This window comes from Nycticebus coucang, chromosome 4 (genome assembly GCF_027406575.1).
Source record: "Nycticebus coucang isolate mNycCou1 chromosome 4, mNycCou1.pri, whole genome shotgun sequence".
Lineage (NCBI taxonomy): Eukaryota > Metazoa > Chordata > Mammalia > Primates > Lorisidae > Nycticebus > Nycticebus coucang.
The window spans coordinates 138,301,446-138,321,196 of record NC_069783.1 but is presented as its reverse complement, the minus strand read 5'-3'; the positions used below and the strand labels follow the sequence as shown (position 1 = coordinate 138,321,196).

Sequence of the window (19,751 nt, the reverse complement as noted above, 5' to 3'; positions counted from 1 at the left end):
TGTTGTTTGGCAGGCCTGGGCTGGATTCAAACCTGCTAGCTCTGGTATATGTGGTTGTCACCTCAGCTGCTTCAGCCACAGCCGCTGAGCCATAGTATACATTTTCAGGAAAAGAATTTTTGCTTGTTTTTCATTATATTTGGTGAGGGAGGGTTCCATTTTCTAAAATGAGTGATAAAATGAGGAACTACTATATTTAGAGGAGCATGTAAATGTAAATATAGCTGTAAACATGTGAGTGTAAGTGCAGCAGAACCTCCTTAGTTGGCCACCCCCTACATTAACAACCTCATTAAGTTGACCTAATTTTTGTCGACCAGACATGCATCACATGTACGCATCAGTAAGATAGGCCTAGTTCCTTATGTGGACCACCTCCGTATGTTGATTAGTTTGTTAAGAGTCCCTTGTGTGGTCAACTTACAGAGGTTCTACTATAAATTAGTAAAGTGGGTCCTGGGATTCAGACTCAGGTCTTCATCCATCCAAAGCTCATACTCCTAATCTTCATGAAATACTGTTTTCCTAAAATATAATATTGTTAACCTCTTGGAGAAAATAAATGCTTTCATGTATGTATCAGTCCGGTAGGCGCAGATCTATTATGACCGCCTCTGTATGTTGAGTGTTTTGTTATAGTCCCTCGGGTGGTCAGAGGTTCTACTGAGTCTGTGAGGTCACCATGTATTATCTACCTGGTCTTTACTATTGTCTGTATTTGTCAGACTCTTTAAGCACCTACAGTTATACCTACCTCAGCCCGTTTTCCCATGTGGGTAAATCTATTACTCCAAGGTGAATTGAATTTTGTGTTGTTAGAAGAAACTGAAAAGCCAGGAGACCTCATTTGTGACTTTTTATGGCCTCAATATGTTAAATCTCTTTCTCTCTCCCCTTAGGTCAGCACATGTGCTTATATCACCCAGAAGGTGGAATTTGCTGGCATCAGGTAGCTATTATATCACTCTTTTTAGTTTTTCTTTCTTTTTTTTTTTTTTTCTTGAGACAAAGTCTCATTATGTCACCCTCAGTAGAGTGCTATGGTGTCACAACTCACAGTAACCTCAAATTCTTGGGCTTAAGCGATTCTCTTGCCTCAGCCTCAGAAGTAGCTGGGACTACAGGAGCCCATCACAATGTCCGGCTATTTTTTTTATTGCAGTTGTCGTTGTTTAGCTGTCCTGGGCCAGGTTCGAACCTGCCACCCTCGGTGTATGTGGCTGGCACCATAACCACTATGTTATGGGCGCTGAGCCATTTTTTCTTTCTTTCTTTTTTTTGAGACGGAATCTCACTTTGTTGCCCCCAGTAAAGTTCTGTGCCGTCATAGCTCACAGAACCTCAAACTCTTGGACTTAAGCAATTATTCTCTTGCCTTAACCTCCCAAGTAACTGGGACTACAGGCGCCTGCCTCAACACCTGGCTATTTTTAGAGACAGGATCTCGATCTATCTAGCTTGGGCTGGTCTCAAATTCATGAGCTCAGGTGATCCACCTGCCTCGGCCTCCCAGAGTGCTGGGATTACAGGCATGAGCCACCGTGCCCAGCCTTATTATATCAGTCTTTTTTTTTTTTTTTTTAGAGACAGAGTCACTTTATCACCGTTGGTAGAGTGCCATGAAATCACAGCTCACAGCAACCTCCAACTCCTGGGTTTAGGCTATTCTCTTGCCTCAGCCTCCCCAGTAGCTGGGACTACAGGCGCCTGGCTATTTTTTTTGTTGCAGTTTGGCCGGGGCTGGGTTTGAACCCACCACCATCGATATATGGGGCCGGTGGCCTACCCACTGAGCCACAGGTGCCTATTATATCACTCTTGATTTATCTATGCAGTAACTAGGCTACATAAGGCATTCAAGGCACATCATTATCCATGTAATAAAATATGCAAGACCTTAAAATGTTACATTATCTCTTAGACAAACAACAGGATACACTATAGTAGTTTTAAGATAAATGGAAGAAGTTGCTAACGCTACTTGGTATTCTGTAACAGAGGAGTTAGAGACTCATATAGTATTAGAACTGGGGGAAAAAAACGTAGATAATATCTAATCAAACCTTTTTATTTTATAGATTAAAAGGTAGGTTTAGTGGGTGACGCCTGTGGCTCAAAGGGATAGGGCGCCAGTCCCATATGCTGGAGGTGGTGGGTTCAAACCCAGCCTTGGCCAAAAACCACAAAAAAAAAAAAAAAGTAGGTTTAGAGTCATAAGATCACTAGTAGAATAGGCTTAATGCCTGTACCTCAGTGAGTAGGGTGCTGACCACATACAGCAAAGGTGGCAGGTTCGAGCCCGGCCTGGGCCTGCTAAACAACAATGACAACTGCAACCAAAAAATTGCCGGCGTTGTGGGTACCTGTAGTTCCAGCTGCTTGGGAGGCTGAGGCAAGAGAATTGCTTAAGCCCAAGAGTTTGAGTTGCTGTGAGCTGTGACGCCATGGAACTCTACCCTACCAAGGGTGACACGATGAGACTCTGTCTCAAAAAAAAAAGGAAAAAGATGACTAGCAGAATAGTTCTTTTTTTTTTGAGATGGAGCCTCAAGCTGTCATCCTAGGTAGAGTGCTGTGGCATCACAGCTCACAGCAACCTCCAACTCCTGGGCTTAAGCGATTCTCTTGCCTCAGCCTCCCAGGTAGCTGGGACTACAGGTGCCACCTACAACGCTTGGCTATTTTTTGGTTGTAGTTGTCACTGTTGTTTGGCAGGTCCGGGCTGGATTCAAACCCACCAGCTCTGGTGTATGTGGCTGGCGCCTTAGTCACTTGAGCCACAGGTGCCGAGCTGAGAATAGTTCTTTTATTACATTTTAAACTATATTGCTGTGGTCTTGATTTATTGAAATTATTTCTATATATTGGTTTGTGATATTTAGAACTTCTTGAAGTCCCTTTTAAATTCAAAAAGTACTATATGCACACATTAAAGCATTCAAATAGTATATGATAAGGTATAAAATGAAATACATATTCTTTTCTCCAGAAATAATCTGCATCTTTCCTGAAATTTGCGGTGTATACACAAACATATTTATGTCCAATTGACTTTATTTGTTTATTTTATTTTGAGATAGAGTATCACCCTGCTACCCTGAGTAGAGTGCCATGGCATCATAGCTCACAGCAACCTCAAACTCCTGGGCTTTTGCCTCAGCCTCCCAAGTAGCTGGGATTACAGGTGCTAACTACTATGCCCAACTGGTTTTTCTATTTTAGTAGAGCTGGGCTCTTGCTCTTGCTCAGGCTAGGCTTGAACTCCAGAGCTCAAGCAGTTCACCAGCCTTTGCCTCTGAGAGTGCTAGGGTTACAGGCGGGAGCCACCATGCCCAGCCTGATTGACTGACTTTTAGTAATACTAAGATTGCTCAGTGGGTTCAGATGATGCATTTTGGTTCCCTATTATAAAGCTCCTCATCAACTTTTCTCCAATGATTTTAGTCACTGTTAATTGTTGTAAAATAGTGATTTTCTAATTCAGTCGTCCTTTCTATATTTATTAGCTGGTATCCTTTTTGTTTTGTTTATGAGACAGAGCCTCACTCTGTCCCCCTGACTGCACACACCCAGTTAACTTTTTCTTTTCCATTTTTCTTTTTCTTTTTTTTTTGAGACAGCCTCAAGCTGTTGCCCTGGGTAGAGTGCTGTGGCATCATAGCTCACAGCAACTTCCAACTCCTGGGTTCAAGTGATTCTCCTGCCTCTGCCTCCCAAGTAGGTGGGACTACAGGCACCTGCCACCACGCCTGGCTATTTCTTGGTTGCAGCCATCATTGTTGTTTGGTGGGCCCAGGCTGGATTCAAACCCGCCAGCTCAGGTGTATGTGGCTGGCACCTTAGCCGCTTGAGCCACAGGCACAGAGCCTCTTTTCCATTTTTTAAGAAATGAGATCTCCCTCTATTGCCTGACTGGAGTGCAGTGGCTCTTATCAGGTGTGATCATAGGTCACTGCAACCTGGAACTCCTGGGCTCAGGCAACCTTTCTATCTCAGTCTCCCAAGTAACGAGGACTGTAGGCATGTACTACCAGGCTTGGCTAATTCTTTTTTTTTTGCAAATAGGTGTCTCGCTATAATGTCCATTCTATCTTGAACTCCCAGGCTCAAGTGATCTCCCTACTTCAGCCTCCCAAAGTTTTGAGATTACAAGAGTGAGCCACTGTGTCCAGCCCCTGAATCCTTTTATTATTTATTTATTGAGATAGAGTCTCCATGTGTCACCCTCGATAGTGTTGTGTCATCACAGTTCACAGTAACCTCAAACTCTTGGGCTTACAGGATTCTCTTGCCTCAGCCTCCCAAGTAGCTGGGGCTACAGGCACCTGCCACAACGCCCGGCTATGTTTTTGTTGCAGTTGTCATTGTTGATTTTAGCTGGCCTGGGCTGGGCTCGAACCCACCAGCCTCAGTGTATGTGGCCGACACCCTACCCTCTGAGCTGTGGGCACCACCCTTAAATGGATGTTTTAAAAGTTGGTTGTTTTAATTAGGTTGTTTAATTGTTTTAAAGCTAGCCAGGCGTTGTGGCGGGCATCTGTAGTCCCAGCTACTCAGGAGGCTGAGGCAAGAGAATCGCCTAAGCCCAGGAGTTGGAGGTTGCTGTGAGCTGAGACGCCACAGCACTCTACCGAGGGTAGAGTGAGACTCTGTCTCTACAAAAAAAAACCAAACAACAAAACTTCAAGCAACTAAAGCACAACTTTTTTTTTTTTTTTGTAGAGACAGAGTCTCACTGTACCGCCCTGGGGTAGAGTGCCGTGGCGTCACACGGCTCACAGCAACCTCTAACTCTTGGGCTTACCCGATTCTCTTGCCTCAGCCTCCCCAGCAGCTGGGACTACAGGCGCCCGCCACAACGCCTGGCTATTTTTTTGTTGCAGTTTGGCCGGGGCTGGGTTTGAACCCGCCACCCTCGGCATATGGGGCCGGCGCCCTGCTCACTGAGCCACGGGCGCCGCCCTAAAGCACAACTTTTAAGTGATGAAATGTAACCTAGATTCATGGGATGGTGAACCAGGGGTCAGGAAACCTCACTTCTAAGTGAGTGATCTACTAAGTTCTTCAGTGCCAGGGATTAGCTATCACTTGATCAGTGAGTAGTGTGATATTGGATAAGTCAGGTAAACTCTCAGTCTCCACATCTGCAATCATTCTATGATTGGTTTAGAATCTTTTTCTGTCAGGCACTAGATAATAAATATTTTAGATTTCATTGGTCATATAGATCTCAGGTCTCTATTGCATATTCTCTCTGTGCGTGTGTTTAAAAATGTAACAACCGGGCAGCACCTGGGGCTCAGTAAGTAGGGCACTGGCCCTATATACCAAGGGTAGCAGGTTCAAACCCAGCCCCGGCCAAACTGCAACAAAAAAATAGCTGGGGGGGCGGTGCCTGTGGATCAGTGGGTAGGGTGTTGGCCCCATATACCGAGGGTGGCAGGTTCAAACCCAGCCCCGGCCAAACTGCAACAAAAAATAGCTGGGCGTTGTGGCAGGCGCCTGTGGTCCCAGCTACTTGGGAGGCTGAGGCAAGAGAATCACCTGAGCCCAGGAGTTGGAGGTTGCTGTGAACTGTGTGAGGCCACAGCCTGGGCAATAAAGTGAGACTCTGTCTTTTAAAGAAAAAAAAGTAACAACCATTAGTAGCTATGGACCATACAAAAACAAGAGATGGGCTGGATTTGTCCCATAGGCTGCATATAGTTTGTTGAGCCATGGTTTAGAAACCCTCCCAGATCCCTTTCATTCTTAAATTCCTTATTTCTTTTTTGTAAATGCCCCCATATATGTGGTGCTAGATAAAGAAAATCCTGACACAATGTCAGTCTTAGACTTTCCAAGATCTGTCCTAATATTTTGCTTAGGCATACATAGTTAAATGTCAACATCAAAGTCTTCTATCCTTTCTCCAGAAGATTGATAGTATTTGTACATTGGCTCAAACTTCACTTTCTCTTGCTAACTACATGAATGGATGAACAAAAGAGATGTTCTGGACCTCATGAGGAAAAGAAAGTATAGTCATTATTTGTATAGTTGATGGCATTAATGAATTTTTAAAGAATTTTCCTATAATTTAACTTTCAACCTGGTAATTAGTTAAATAATTTAGGACATATGAGACAGTTTCATTATCTTGAGACCCTGCCTTTACTGTTTATTTTTTTGAGACAGAGTCTCACTTTGTGACCCTCAGTAGAGTGCCGTGGTGTCACAGCTTACAATAGCCTCCAGCTTTTGGGTTTAAGCTGTTCTCTTGCCTCAGCCTCCTGAATAGCTAGGATTACAGGCGCCTGTCACAAAGCCTGGCTATTTTTTGGTTGCAGTTCTCACTGCTGTTTTAGCTGGCCTGGGCTGCGTTTGAACCCGTCACCCTTGGGTATATGAGGCCGGTGCCCTACCCACTGTGCCACAGGGGCCACCTGAGACCCTGCCTTTAAAACATTATTTTTTCTTAAACATTTTTATTTCCTCTGAGCAAATTCCCAGTATAGAGTGTTAAAAAATTAAATTAGCATGCCTTAAATTTGTGAGTTAGAAAAATAATAATTTGGGGTGATGCCTGAATCCTCACTGCTTATGTGAGATGAATTTTTGAGCGGGTAAAGGTTGCCCCAATTAAAAAAAAATTAGCATGTTAAAAACATTAAGGAAAATACCAAAAGAAAATTTCCCCAGTATTTTAAAGTGAAATATCTTTTACTGATCCAACTTTTGCTTTATTATTTTTAAATTTTTTTCTTTTTTGGTTTTTCTTTTTTCTTTATTTTCCTTTTTTGATACAGAGTCTTACTCTGTTGCCCAGGCTAGAGTGTTGTGGCATCATTCTAGCTCACAGCAACCTCAAACTCCTTGGTTCAAGTGATCCTCCTGCTTCAGCCTCCTAGAGTGCTAGGATTACAGGTATGAGCCACTGTACTTGGTCTATGTTTTTAATTTTTTAATTAGTTAATTAATGTTTTTTTGGTTTTTTTTTTTTGAGATAGAATCTCACTTTGTTGCCCTCGGTAGAGTGCCATGGCATCATAGCTCACATCAACCTCAAAATCTTTTTTTTTTTTTTTTTTTTGTAGAGACAGAGTCTTACTTTATGGCCCTCGGTAGAGTGCCGTGGCGTCACACAGCTCACAGCAACCTCCAACTCCTGGGCTTAAGTGATTCTCTTGCCTCAGCCTCCTGAGTAGCTGGGACTACAGGCACGCGCCACAACGCCCAGCTATTTTTGGGTTGCAGTTCAGCCGGGGCCGAGTTTGAACCCGCCACCCTCGGTATATGGGGCCGGCGCCTTACCCACTGAGCCACAGGCGCCGCCCCAACCTCAAAATCTTGGGCTTAAGTGATTCAATTCTCTTGCCTCCCAAGTAGCTGGGACTACAGGTGCCTGCCACAATGTCCAGCCATTGTTAGAGACGAGGTCTCACTCTGGCTCAGGCTGGTCTCTAACTAACTGGTGAGTTTAGGTAATCCCTGCACCTCAGCCTCCCAGAGTGCTAGGATTATAGGCATTAGTCACCGTGCCTGGACAGTTAGTTAATTTTTTTGAGACAGAATCTCACTCTGCTGCTCTAGCTAGAGTGCAGTGTTGTTATCACACCTTATTGCAACCTCAAACCGTAAGGCTCAAGCAATCCTCCTGCCTCAGCCTCCAAAGTAGGTAGGACTACAGGCGCCGGTCATAGCGCCCAGCTGTTTTTTTTTCTATTTTTAGTAGAGATGGAGTTTTGCTTTTGTTCAGATTGGTCTCACCTCCTGGACTCAAGCAATCTACCTGCCTCAGCCTCCCAGATTGTTAGAGTTACAGGCGTGAGCCACCTCACCCGGCTTTTTGCTTTGTTAAAATACTGTTCTTGGGACCCTCACCTGTTTAATTGTAACTTATTTTAACTTTTTAATTCACAGAGTGATGAAACTTAGTTATAAAGGATAGTGGTCATCACTGACCCCACACAACTCACTTGATAGAAAAACAAGGGAAGTGACCTGCCTAAAGCTCATGCATAAATCAAGGACTGGTATTCTGAGATCTCCTTCATTGAGGTCTAGGGCTTGGCCGTGTGCCATTTGCTACTCTTGCACTCTGTGAGAAGCCTTGCATACTCTTGGGTTGTGTCCTGGGGGATATAAATTATGTGCTTGCACTTGTCAGTGGCATTTGTTTCTCCTTTGAACCAGTAGAAAAGAGAAAGGTACTGCCTTTGGGCTGTTCTTGGTTCCTTTTGGGTAAAGGAAAATTAAAGGCTTAGGAATCAGGGTCAACATTGCATTTGCTCTGTATGTGTGTGTGCCTGTGTATGCATGCATGCTTTTCTTTCTTTCTTTTCCTTTTTTTTTTTTTTTTTGATACAGACTCTCACTTTGTCTCCCTCAGTAGAATGCCCTCAAACTCTTGGGCTAGAGAGTTTTTTGTTTGTTTGTTTTGTTTTTTAACCACCGTGTCTGGCCCATGCATACTTTTCAATAAAGAACTTTTTCCATAGAGATAATAATAACTGTTTTGCGGTTTACCAAGTTCTCTCATTTACAGTATATGACATTTGACCTTCCCAGCCCTAGAAGATGGATGGGGTAGGATTCTTCTTAACCACATATACTGATTTTGGGGCAAAGGAGAACCAAGGCTGTAGGTGTAAGCCATAGATAGGTCTGGTCTAACCAACTTCGTTTTGCAGATATGAGGGAGGCCCAGAGAGGTTGATAGATTGTTCAGCATTTCTTAGGTAACTGAGCTGCGACTCGTGGTATGCAGCCTTTTCAGGCTTTTTTTCTAGTCTTTTCTTTTTTATAAGGACTGACAGTTTAGGTCAAGCCAGTGACTACATTGGAGAAAAGAAAGTGAGATAAGGTAGAAGATAAGGGCTTGAGAGGTTTGGCGAGGGATGAGTGATTACTGGGTCCTTAGGTAACAGCTACCACTTTCTCTCCAGTATATTGGCTATACTTATAGTTCTCCTTAATACATATAGTTACTTGTACTCTTAATTGAGCACCTGTTCTCTCTCTCTCTCTTTTTTTTTTTTTTCTGGCAGTTTTTAGCCGGGGCCAGGTTTAAACCCACCATCCTCCATATATGGGGCCAGTGCCCTACTCCTTGAGCCACAGGTGCCGCCCGAGCTCCTGTTCTCTGTCCTAATGCTAACTTCAACTATTTTCCCACATTATCTGGTTTAATTTTCAAAATTGCTCTGTGTGGTAAGTATCATTGTGTCATTCTTTAAGATAAGATTATTGAACTCATGAATTATTTTTCCATGGCCATTCAACCAGTAAGTGACACTCAGAGGTGGATCCCTGCCTAGACCAGTTTCTCTCCAGGCCGGTCAGCTATGAAAACTATGCATTTTATACTGTACTATCCATTTTACACTCTCAAAAGTTGCAGAGGAAAAACGTCAGTCCTTAAAAATGTAGCACCATGTTTCCATTAAAAATTTTCAGCACCTAAGCAAGAGTGAGACCCCCATCTCTACTAAAAATAGAAAAATTAGCCAGTTGTTGTGGTGGGTGCCTGTATTCTCAGCTACTTGGGAAGCTGAGGCAGGAGAATTGCTTGAACTCAAAAGTTTGCATTTGCTGTGAGCTACAGTGACACCACAGCACTAAATGTAAGGCCACAGAGTAAGACTCTGTCTCAGCAAAGTAGCCTCCATTGAACAGGGACCCTGTACCTTCTATCTCCTGACTGCTTGTTTTCTACTCCTTATACTATGATAGATTTATGTCCCTGTTAAAAATTCATTGTATCAAGGGCGGTGCCTGTGGCTCAAAGGGGTAGGGTGCTGGCCCCATATGCTGGAGGTGGCAGGTTCAAACCCAGCCCTGGCCAAAAATAAAACAAAATTCATTGTATCAAAACGGGGGTTAGCAGGCCTGGTGCAGTGGCTCACACTCTTGATCCTAGTACTTTGGCAGGCTGAAGTGGGAGAATTGCTTGAGGCTAGGAGTTTGAGACCAGCCTGGGCAACAGTGAGATGTCATCTCTATAAAAAATAGAAAAATTAGCGAGATGTCATGGCATGGGCCTGTGGTCTCAGCTCCTCAAAAGGCTGAGGCAGGAGGATTGCTTGAGCCCAGAAGTTCAAGGTTGCAGTGAGCTATGACGACACACTGCACCTCTAGCCCAGCCAACAGAGTGATACCTTGTCTCTAAAAGAAAAATAGCAACAACAGAAAACCCCTGAGGTTAGCACAAAATTGTTCATCCGTGCTTCTCTTTTTTTTTTTTTTTGTAGAGACAGAGTCTCACTTTATGGCCCTTGGTAGAGTGCCATGGCCTCACACAGCTCACAGCAACCTCCAACTCCTGGGCTTAAGCGATTCTCTTGCCTCAGCCTCCCGAGTAGCTGGGACTACAGGCGCCCGCCACAACGCCCGGCTATCATCCGTGCTTCTCAACTTTTTATTGTGACATGGGCCCTTTCAAAGTTTGACCACAGTTGTAGATTCTCTCCCTAGAAAGTTGTTTTTTTTGTAGAGACAGAGTCTCACCCCACGGTAGAGTGCGTGATGTCACACAGCTCACAGCAACCTCTAACTCCTGGGTTTAGGCGATTCTCTTGCCTCCCGAGCAGCTGGGACTACAGGTGCCCGCCACAATGCCTGGCTATTGTTTTGTTGCAGTTTGGCCGGAGCTGGGCTTGAACCCGCCACCCTTAGCGTATGGCGCCAGTGCCCCACGCACTGAGCCACAGGCACCGCCCACCCTAGAAAGTTATATATCATTTCAGAGGGTTCACAGATTCTCTGAAGCCCTTTCTTAGATTTACATGTTGTCTATGGGCTCCCAGATTAAGCACTCCTGTTGTACATACTCAATATAGTATGAGAATTTATATTGGATAATTTGTTGGGCTGTCTTTGAAAATCTGTAACTAGTCAATTCATTGGCTGTAAGTCTCAGAGTAGAGAGCGCCTCTGGAAGTTGCCTCTATTTCTTGTTGGTTTAGTTTAAAACTTATAATAATTTGTGTGTGTGTCTCCTTTTAGGGCACAAGCTGGTGAGCTGTGGGTCAAGAATGAAAAAGTCATGTGTGGTTATATTAGCGAAGATACCAGGGTAAGATTTATAAAATAACTTTTCAGTTTTATCTCTCCCTACCATTTTATCTATGCCCTAAAAAAAAAAAATAAATAAATAATCTGATGATCTCATAATTGCTACTGTTTGCCCAGGTGGAACTGGTGATAATTGTCAGGGTCTCCTGCAACTCTGATGTTTTATAGTTGGATTGCTCCAGTTTGGTTTTGATCTTTATTGCCTTCTTCTGAAGGCATCTGTTTTATATAGATATAGATATATATTTTTTTGAGACAGAGCCTTACTATATTGCCCTCCGTAGAATGCCGTGGTGTTAACAGCTCACAGCAACCTCAAACTCTTGGGCTCAAGCAATTCTATTGCCTCCGCCTCCCAAGAGACTATAAGCACCCGCCACAATGCTGGCTATTTTTTGGTTGCAGTGGTCATTGTTTGGCAGGCTCAGGCCGGATTCAAACTTGCCAGCCCAGGTGTATGTGGCCGGTGCCGTAACCACTGAGCTACGGGCGCTGAGCTGGCATGTGTTTAATATTAAACATAGAGATTTAGTATCTAACCTGCAGGATGTTATGCTCACTGACACATAACAAAAGTTAAACTGTCTGTCTGCTTTTCTTTTTTCTCATCTTCCTGTCTCCATGAGAGCAGTGGTTTCAACCAGGGATAATTTTGTCCTCCCCACCAACAGGCTTTTGACAATGTCTACAGACATTTTTGGTTGTCACAACTGGGGGCTTGTGCCATTGGCATCTAGTGAGGTCATTGCTAAACATGCTGCGTGTACAGAACAGGCCTCCAGAACAGAGAATTATCTGGCCCCAAATTCAGTAATGTGATGGGGGCCTGTCTTGTTCCCTGTGGGATAGTTACTAATATCCCCATGGTTTCTACTCATGAGATGCCAGAATCATCCTCCACACCCTACCCTGCGAGTCATGATAGCCCCAGATATGTCTCCATACATTGCAAATGTCCCCTTGGGGACAAAAATCACCCCTAGTTGAAAACCAGTGCATTAGAGGTAACCATATCTAAATTTTGTTGTTATAGTTTTCTGTATATGTAGTGTTAATGCATCTATTTTTTGCCCTAGTATTTGTTTTGTTTATTTTTGAATTGTTTAAGTTGAATAAAAATGTATGTGTGCTTCCTTGGCTAGATTTTTGGTACTCCATACTATATTTTAAGTCTGTAATTAAAGGCTGGGCACAGTGGCTCACACCAATGATTTGTAAGGCTGAGAGGGCAGGATTGCTCAGGACCAGTTTGTGACTAGTCTGGGCAGCATAGTGAGATCCCATCTCTTTAAACATTAAAAAAAAAATTTTGTAATTAAGGGTACATTTGGAGCCATGCATGGTAACCATGCATGGTTGAAATTGCTTCTGCTGAGGAGGTTGAGGTGGAGTGATTGAGCTCAGGAGTTTGAGACCAGCCAGAGCAAAGTGCGATCCCATCTCTACAAATAGAAAAACTAGCCAGGTGTTGTGGCAGGCACTTCTAGTACCAGCTACTTGGGAGGCTGAGACAAGAGGATTGCTTGAGCCCAAGGGTTTGAGGTTGCTGTGAACTATGACACCATGGCACTGACACCCAGGGCAACTGAGTAACACTCTGTCTCCAAAAAAAAAAATGTATATAGAGTGTATTTGCTGGGTCATAGGTGCCACTCTGTGACAGGGCTGTCCACTCTTTTGGCTTCTCTGCTGCACATTGGAAGAACGGTTGTCCTGGGCCATACATTAAATACACAAACATTAATGAAAGCTGATGAGCAAAATAAAAGTCAGTGCATAATATTTGTGATATTGGTGACCACAGCTAAGCAAAAATGTCCTCACATAATCTGCATGTGATCCATGGTTTGGACACCCCCGCAAGATATTGTTTTCATATAATAAAACATATCCATACATATAATAAAACCATGTTATGACCAGGCGTGGTGGCATACACCTATAATCCTAGCTCTCTAGGAGGCGAGGCGGGTGGATTGCCTGAGCTTACAGGTTCAAGACCAGCCTGAGCCAGAGCGAGACCTCATCTCTAAAAATAGCTGGGCATTGTGGCAGACACCTATAGTCCTAGCTGCTTAGGAGGCTGAGGCAAGAGAATTGCTTAAGCCTAAAAGTTGGAGGTTGCTGTGAGCTATGATGCCACAGCACTCTACCAAGGGTGACAAAGTAAGCCTCTATCTCAACAAAACAAACAAAAACAAACCCCCCCATCTTATGTACACAGTTTGATGTTTTGAGAAATGTATACACCATTCTTACTTCCATCAAGGTAGAACATTTTTCATCCCCCTAAAAAGTTCCTTTGTAAGCCTTTGCACTCCTTATCCCCTCACACAAAAGCAGCCTATCTCTAGAATAATTTTGCCTACAATAGTATCTTTGTTTTGTTTTTCAAGTGTGAAACAATGTTTATTGAGGCTGAAGAGAAAGGCTTACAGAGCCAGAGCAGGATAGATTTATGGAGAAATACACATTCTCCAGAAAGAATGAACAGGCCCCCTTGTCTGGTAAAAAAGCTAAAATGACATCTTTTAAAACAAATAACTTTAAGGCTGGGTATGGTGGCTCGCACCTATAATCCTAGCACTCTGGCAGACTGAGGTGGGTGGATAGCTTGAGCTCAGCAGTTTAAGACCAGCCTGAGCGAGACCTCATCTCTTAAATAAAAGAAAATAGCTGGGGTGTTGTGGCGGGCGCCTGTAGTCCCAGCTACTTGGGAGGCTGAAGCAAGAGCATCATTTGAGCCCAAGTTTGAGGTTGCTGTGAGCTGTGAAGCCACAGTACTCTACTGAGTGTAACAAAGAGAGAGACTCTGTCTCAAAAACAAACAAAAAAAAAACCACTTTAATTATAAGAACTTTGCCTGTTTATTATTTAAAAATTTAGAAAATATGTATTTTTTGTTCATTTCTCTAATAGAGTTCATAATTAGAAAAAGTAAACAAAAAGAAGCAAAATCACTTATAATATCAATACCCAGAGATGATCATAGTTAACATTTTGAAAGGTATATCTCCTCCCAAACTTGGTGTCTTTGTGTGTTAGAAAGGGAGAATGTGGCCAAGCATGGTGGGCTTGTGCTTATAATCCTACCATTTTGGGAGACAGAGGTGAAGGATCACTTGAACTCAGGAATTTGAGACCATCCTAGACAACATAGGGAAACCCTGTCTCTACATAAAATACAAAAATTAGTAAATAAAAATAGTAAAATACAAAAATTACTGGCATAGTGGCAGGCATCTGGGGAGGCTGAGGCAGAAGCATCTCTTATGCCTATGAGTTTGAAGTTGTTGTCACTGGTGTTCACACTACTGCACTCTAGCCTGGGCAAGAGAGGGCAACCCTGTCCCCCACCCCATTCCTCCCTAAAAGGGAAGAAAAGGGCGAGTGAATTTTTCAAATGCCTGGTATGCCTCAGGAACTATAGAAAGTGCCAGAGCTTGAATGGTTTTTAAGGAGCTTCTGTCTTTTTCTTTTTTTTTAAGAGACAGAGTCTCACTTTGTCGCCCTCGGTAGAGTGCTGTAGCGTCACAGCTCACAGCAACCTCCAGCTCTTGGGCTTAGGTGATTCTCTTGCCTCAGCCTCCTGAGTAGCTGGGACTACAGGTGTCTGCTACAACACCAGGCTATTTTTTTGTTGTAGTTTGGCCGGGGCCGGATTTGAACCCACCACCCTCGGTATATGAGGCTGGTGCCCTACTCACTGAGCCACAGGCGCCACCCAGGAGCTTCTGTCTTTAAGAAGCAGATCTCTACTGAACAAAGATTATCAGAGATTTATGTTTTGTTTTCCCACCAAATAGTTTCAGAGTTCGGTGGAAAAGAGAAAGTATGGATAAAGTGTGGTATAGCACATAGGGCCAGAAGACCACTTATGCTTATCCTTGAATCAGTGTATCTGTAGGGAATGTGTGGTGTGAATTATTAATTCATTAAACTGACAGGTCATCATCTGGTATATCTCAGCCCGAGTTCTGTCACCATAATTAGATTTCTAGGACCTTCTCAGGTAGATTTACTGCCTTTTCTGCATCTTTTTTTTTTTTTTTAAGACTAGTCAAGTGCAATAGTGAGAAGTCTGCATTTTTTTTTATCTGAGCCTTTATGGACTGTTTGTATCTGTTGCAACATTTTGCATATTTTTATCCTGTACTGTAAGCTCCTAGAGGTCAGGGATCAGATCTTCTCACTGCCTATGCTATAGGACTCAGAGTAAAAGCTCAGTAACTATTTTCTAGTTTTATTTTAAAATTTATTTTATTTTTTCTTTTAGAGATGGGGGTCTTGCTCTGTTGCCCAGTGGTGTGATCATAGCTCACTGTAACCTTGAACTCCTGGGCTCAAGCGATCCTCCTGCCTCAGCCTCCATAGGTGCTGGGATTGTAGGGGTGAATCACTGTGCCCTTTTCAGTAAAAGAAAATGCGTGCATGAAGTTTCACATCATAGTTTAAAGAATTCTCCCATTGTTGCTTTTTAATAAAATTTTGGTAAAAAACACATAAAATTTACCATCTTAACCATTTTTAAGTGTATAGTTCATAGTGTTAAGTATGTTTACACTGTTATGAAGCAGATCTCCAGAAGTTCTTCATTTTACAGAACTGAAACATTGTACATCCTTGCTTTTTAACGCAGTTATGTTTTTGTTTATTTCAGGTGGTGTTCCGTTCTACGTCGGCTATGGTTTACATATTTATTCAGATGAGCTGTGAAATGTGGGATTTTGATATTTATGGTACTGTTCCTAAGTGCTGATTGTAACTGCCACTTGGGAGAATTTTCTGGTTTCCCCCAAATTGGTTATCATTTTACAATGAGCTCTTGACATTGTTTAAAGATAGGTTCTGATGCTAAAATGAATTATATAGAGGTAGGTAAATTATATATATGTGTATATAAAAGATCACAAAGTCCATAAAATTCAATAAAGTATTAGTAAAAAATCTGAATCCTCAGATCTTTAATTATTCTCTAAGTATAGGAAGAAAAATTACAGAATGAGTATGGTTAGCAACCAACACTTTGATATCTTTTGTTTCTCTTCCTGTCATTCACAGAATTAACCAAGTCTATTTCATTTTATTTGAATGATGACATAATGAGTGGAGAACAATAAAGCTGCTGTGAAGTGCGAATGTTGTGTCCAACATACCAGCCTCATGGTGCATATAATCCAAATTTGTGTTTAGAAAAGTTACAAATTAACTCTTGTTATGGATCAACAAGGTTCCTCATGAACGTCAGGAACTGCCAATGATAATTCATGAATGCCCAGGGCCCACTGAATTGTCTTCTTTTTTATGTAGAGACAGAGTCTCACTTTATGGCCCTCGGTAGAGTGCCGTGGCCTCACACAGCTCACAGCAACCTCCAACTCCTGGGCCTAGGCGATTCTCCTGCCGCAGCCTCCCGAGTAGCTGGGACTACAGGCGCCCGCCACAACGCCCGGCTATTTTTTTGTTGCAGTTCGGCCGGGGCCGGATTTGAACCCTCCACCCTCGGTATATGGGGCTGGCGCCTTACCGACTGAGCCACAGGCGCCGCCCTGAATTGTCTTCTAACAATCTCTAAGCATCACTCTGAGAATTATCATATTTGGAAGTTAGATTGTTCTCTCATTCTGAAGATACACTGCATTTCTCGCTCATCAAAGCTTTTTTAAAACTTGTATTTTCTCTTGAAGCCCTGGCCCCTTACTGAGTGAGGCAGATATTAAATTTGGCTTTCCAGTACTTCTAGCTCCCAAGAGAAAAAAATTAGGTTTGATAGAAACTGTAGGACTAAGCCATTTTGTACCTGAGTTTTATGATTTTGTTTTAAAATATAACAGAACCCACCTTTTCTTTGGTCCCATTCCTGTTACTTCACAGGAAAGAAGAAAACACAAGCAAGAAATAAAGGTAGTCTTCAGCCTATTCTCATTGTTTCTTTTCAGGGGATCTGTATTTTGAGAAAGCTGTGAATGGTTTCCTTGCTGATCTATTTACCAAATGGAAGGTACGTTTCTTGTTATATACCAGATCTCACTGAGTAAGTAAACATTATTTGCTACAGATTTTTTTTTTTTTTTTTGTAGAGACAGAGTTTCACTCTATTGCCCTCGGTAGAGTGCCATGGCCTCACACAGCTCACAGCAACCTCCAACTCCGGGAGTTAAGCGATTCTTTTGCCTCAGCCTCCCGAGCAGCTAGGACTACAGGCGCCCGCCACAACGCCTGGCTATTTTTTGGTTGCAGTTTGGCCGGGGCTGGGTTTGAACCCGCCACCCTCGGTATATGGGGCCGGCGCCTTACCGACTGAGCCACAGGCGCCGCCCTGCTACAGATTCTTAAAATGCACTGTTTCTATTAAGTTACCTTAAATTGAGCTATTTTAGTTAAAACCTGGACTCCATTAGCCAGGTATGTTGGCAAGTACCTGTAGTCACATCTACTTGGGAGACTGAGGTGGGGATCATTTGAGGTTATAATGAGCTGTGATCATGCCACTGCACCTAGCCCTGGCAATAGAGTCAGAGACCTTGTTTCCAAAAAAAAATTTTTTTTCAAAAAGAAAAGAACTGAACTCCAAATTTAAATTGCCCTAATCACTTCAACATGATAAAGAGCATATATGAAAAACCCATAGCTTATATCTTACGTACTCAATGGAGAAAGACCGAAAAATTTCTTCTCACTTCAGGAACAAGACAACGATGCTTGCTTTTGCCACTGGTATTCAACATTGTACTAGTTGTTCTAGGCAGAGCAACTAAGTAAGTAAAAGAAATATCCTCTATGGGCGGCGCCTGTGGCTCAACGAGTAGGGCGCCGGTCCCATATGCTGGAGGTGGCGGGTTCAAACCCAGCCCCCGCCAAAACTGCAAAAAAAAAAAAAAGAAAGAAATATCCTCTATGTAGAATATCATAAACAATCTATAAAAAATTATTAGGGCTAATAAATTCAGCAAAGTTTTAGGTTACAAAATCAACACATGTCAGTTGTGTTTCTATACACCAGCAGTGAATAGGAAACTAAAGAAAACATTTACAATAGCATCAGAAATAATAAATACTCAGGAATAATTTCCCCAAGGAACTGCAATACTTTCATACTAAAATCTCTAAAACATTGTCAGCTGGGCTCGATGGCTCACACCTATAATCCTGGTACTCTGAGAGGCCAAGGCAGGTAGATTGCTTGAGATCACAAGTTCAAGACCAGCCTAAGCAAAAGGGAGACCCCATCTCCACTAAAAATAGAAAACCCGAGGCAGGAGGATCTCTTGAGCCCAACAGTTGGAGGTTGCTGTGAGCTATGATGCCACCGCACTCTAACCAGGGTGACAGCTTGAGCCTCTGTCTCAAAAAAAAAAAAAAAATTGTGAAAGTAATTAACAAAGACCTAAATAAATAGATTGACTTCTGTTCAGCGATCAAAGACTTAATACTATTAAAATGGCAATTCTACTTTCAGCTATCTATAATTTAATGAAGTCCCTATCAAAATCTCAATGCCTTTTTTTTTTTGAGACAGAGTCTCACTTTGTCACCCTATGAGTGCCATGGTGTTGCCACAGTAACCTCAAACTCTTGGGCTTAAGCAATTCTCTTGCCTCAGCCTCCCAAGTAGCTGGGACTACAGGCGCCCACCATAACACCCGGCTGTTTTTTTGTTGCAGTTGTCATTGTTTAGCTGGCCCAGGCTGAGTTCGAACCCACCAGCCTTGGTGTATGTGGTTGGCACCAAGCCCTCAATGCTGTTTTTTATAGAAATGGAAAAGCTGATCCTAAAATTCACGTGGAATTGCAAGGGATCCGGAATAGCCAAAACAATATTATAAAAGGAGAATAAAGTTGGAGAACTCTCTCTACCTAATTCAAAACTTAGTGTAAAACTATAGTCATCAAAACAGTGTGATACTGGCAAAAGGATAGACTTGTAGATCAAGAGTTGAATTAGAATCGGAGAAATCAACCAATATATCTATGATCAGTTGATTTTAGATGAGGGTGTCAAGTCCATTGAGGGAGAGATAGCTTCTTCAACAAATTGTTCTGGAACAACTGAATATCCATATGCAAAAAAATAAATTTGGACCCTTACATCATATACAAAGATTTTTGTGGGGAGGAAGGCAGAGTCTTGCTATGTCACCCTCGGTAGAGTGCCATGGAGTCACAGCTCCCAGCAACCTCAAACTCCTGGGCTCAAGTGATCCCCTTGGCTTAGCCTCTGGAGTAGATGGGACTATAGGTCTGCACAATGCCTGGTTATTATTTATTTTTTTTTAGAGACAGAGTCTTACTCCATCACCCTTAGTAGAGTGCCATAGTGTCGCAGCTCACAGCAACCTCCAGCTCTTGGTCTTAGACGATTCTCTTGCCTCAGCTTCCTGAGTAGCTGGGACTATAGGCACCCACTACAATGCCCGGCTATTTTTTGTTGCAGTTTGGCCAGAGCCGGGTTTGAACCCACCAACCTCAGTATATGGGGCTGGTGCCCTACTCACTGAGCCACAGGCAGCACCCAATACCTGATTATTTTTAGAGATGGGGTCTCACTCTGGCACAGATTGGTCTCAAACTCCTGAGCTCAGGCAATCCACCTGCTTCGGCCTCTCAGAGTACTAGGACTATAGGCATGAGCCACTGTACCCAGCCAATAACCACATTTTTTTCTTTTGAGACATTCTCTGTGTTGCCTAGATAGA

The 19,751-nt window shown here is 42.9% G+C and overlaps 1 protein-coding gene and 1 non-coding gene across 6 annotated transcripts in view; both read left to right on the top strand.

Annotated features, from left to right (window-relative positions):
* The window catches only part of DEPDC5 (DEP domain containing 5, GATOR1 subcomplex subunit), a 175,195-nt gene that overhangs the window by 14,200 nt on the left and 141,244 nt on the right, over window positions 1-19,751 (top strand). For all 5 annotated transcript variants that reach the window (XM_053589971.1, XM_053589968.1, XM_053589970.1 and 2 more), the window contains exons 7-10: window positions 900-949; window positions 10,987-11,056; window positions 15,716-15,794; window positions 16,995-17,056. In XM_053589971.1, coding sequence (XP_053445946.1) covers window positions 900-949; window positions 10,987-11,056; window positions 15,716-15,794; window positions 16,995-17,056 — 261 coding nt within the window. The remainder of the gene's footprint in view (window positions 1-899; window positions 950-10,986; window positions 11,057-15,715; window positions 15,795-16,994; window positions 17,057-19,751) is intronic.
* On the top strand, window positions 6,520-6,619 carry LOC128585015 (U12 minor spliceosomal RNA). The gene has a single exon (XR_008379783.1). It is a non-coding gene; the product is annotated as a U12 minor spliceosomal RNA (small nuclear RNA).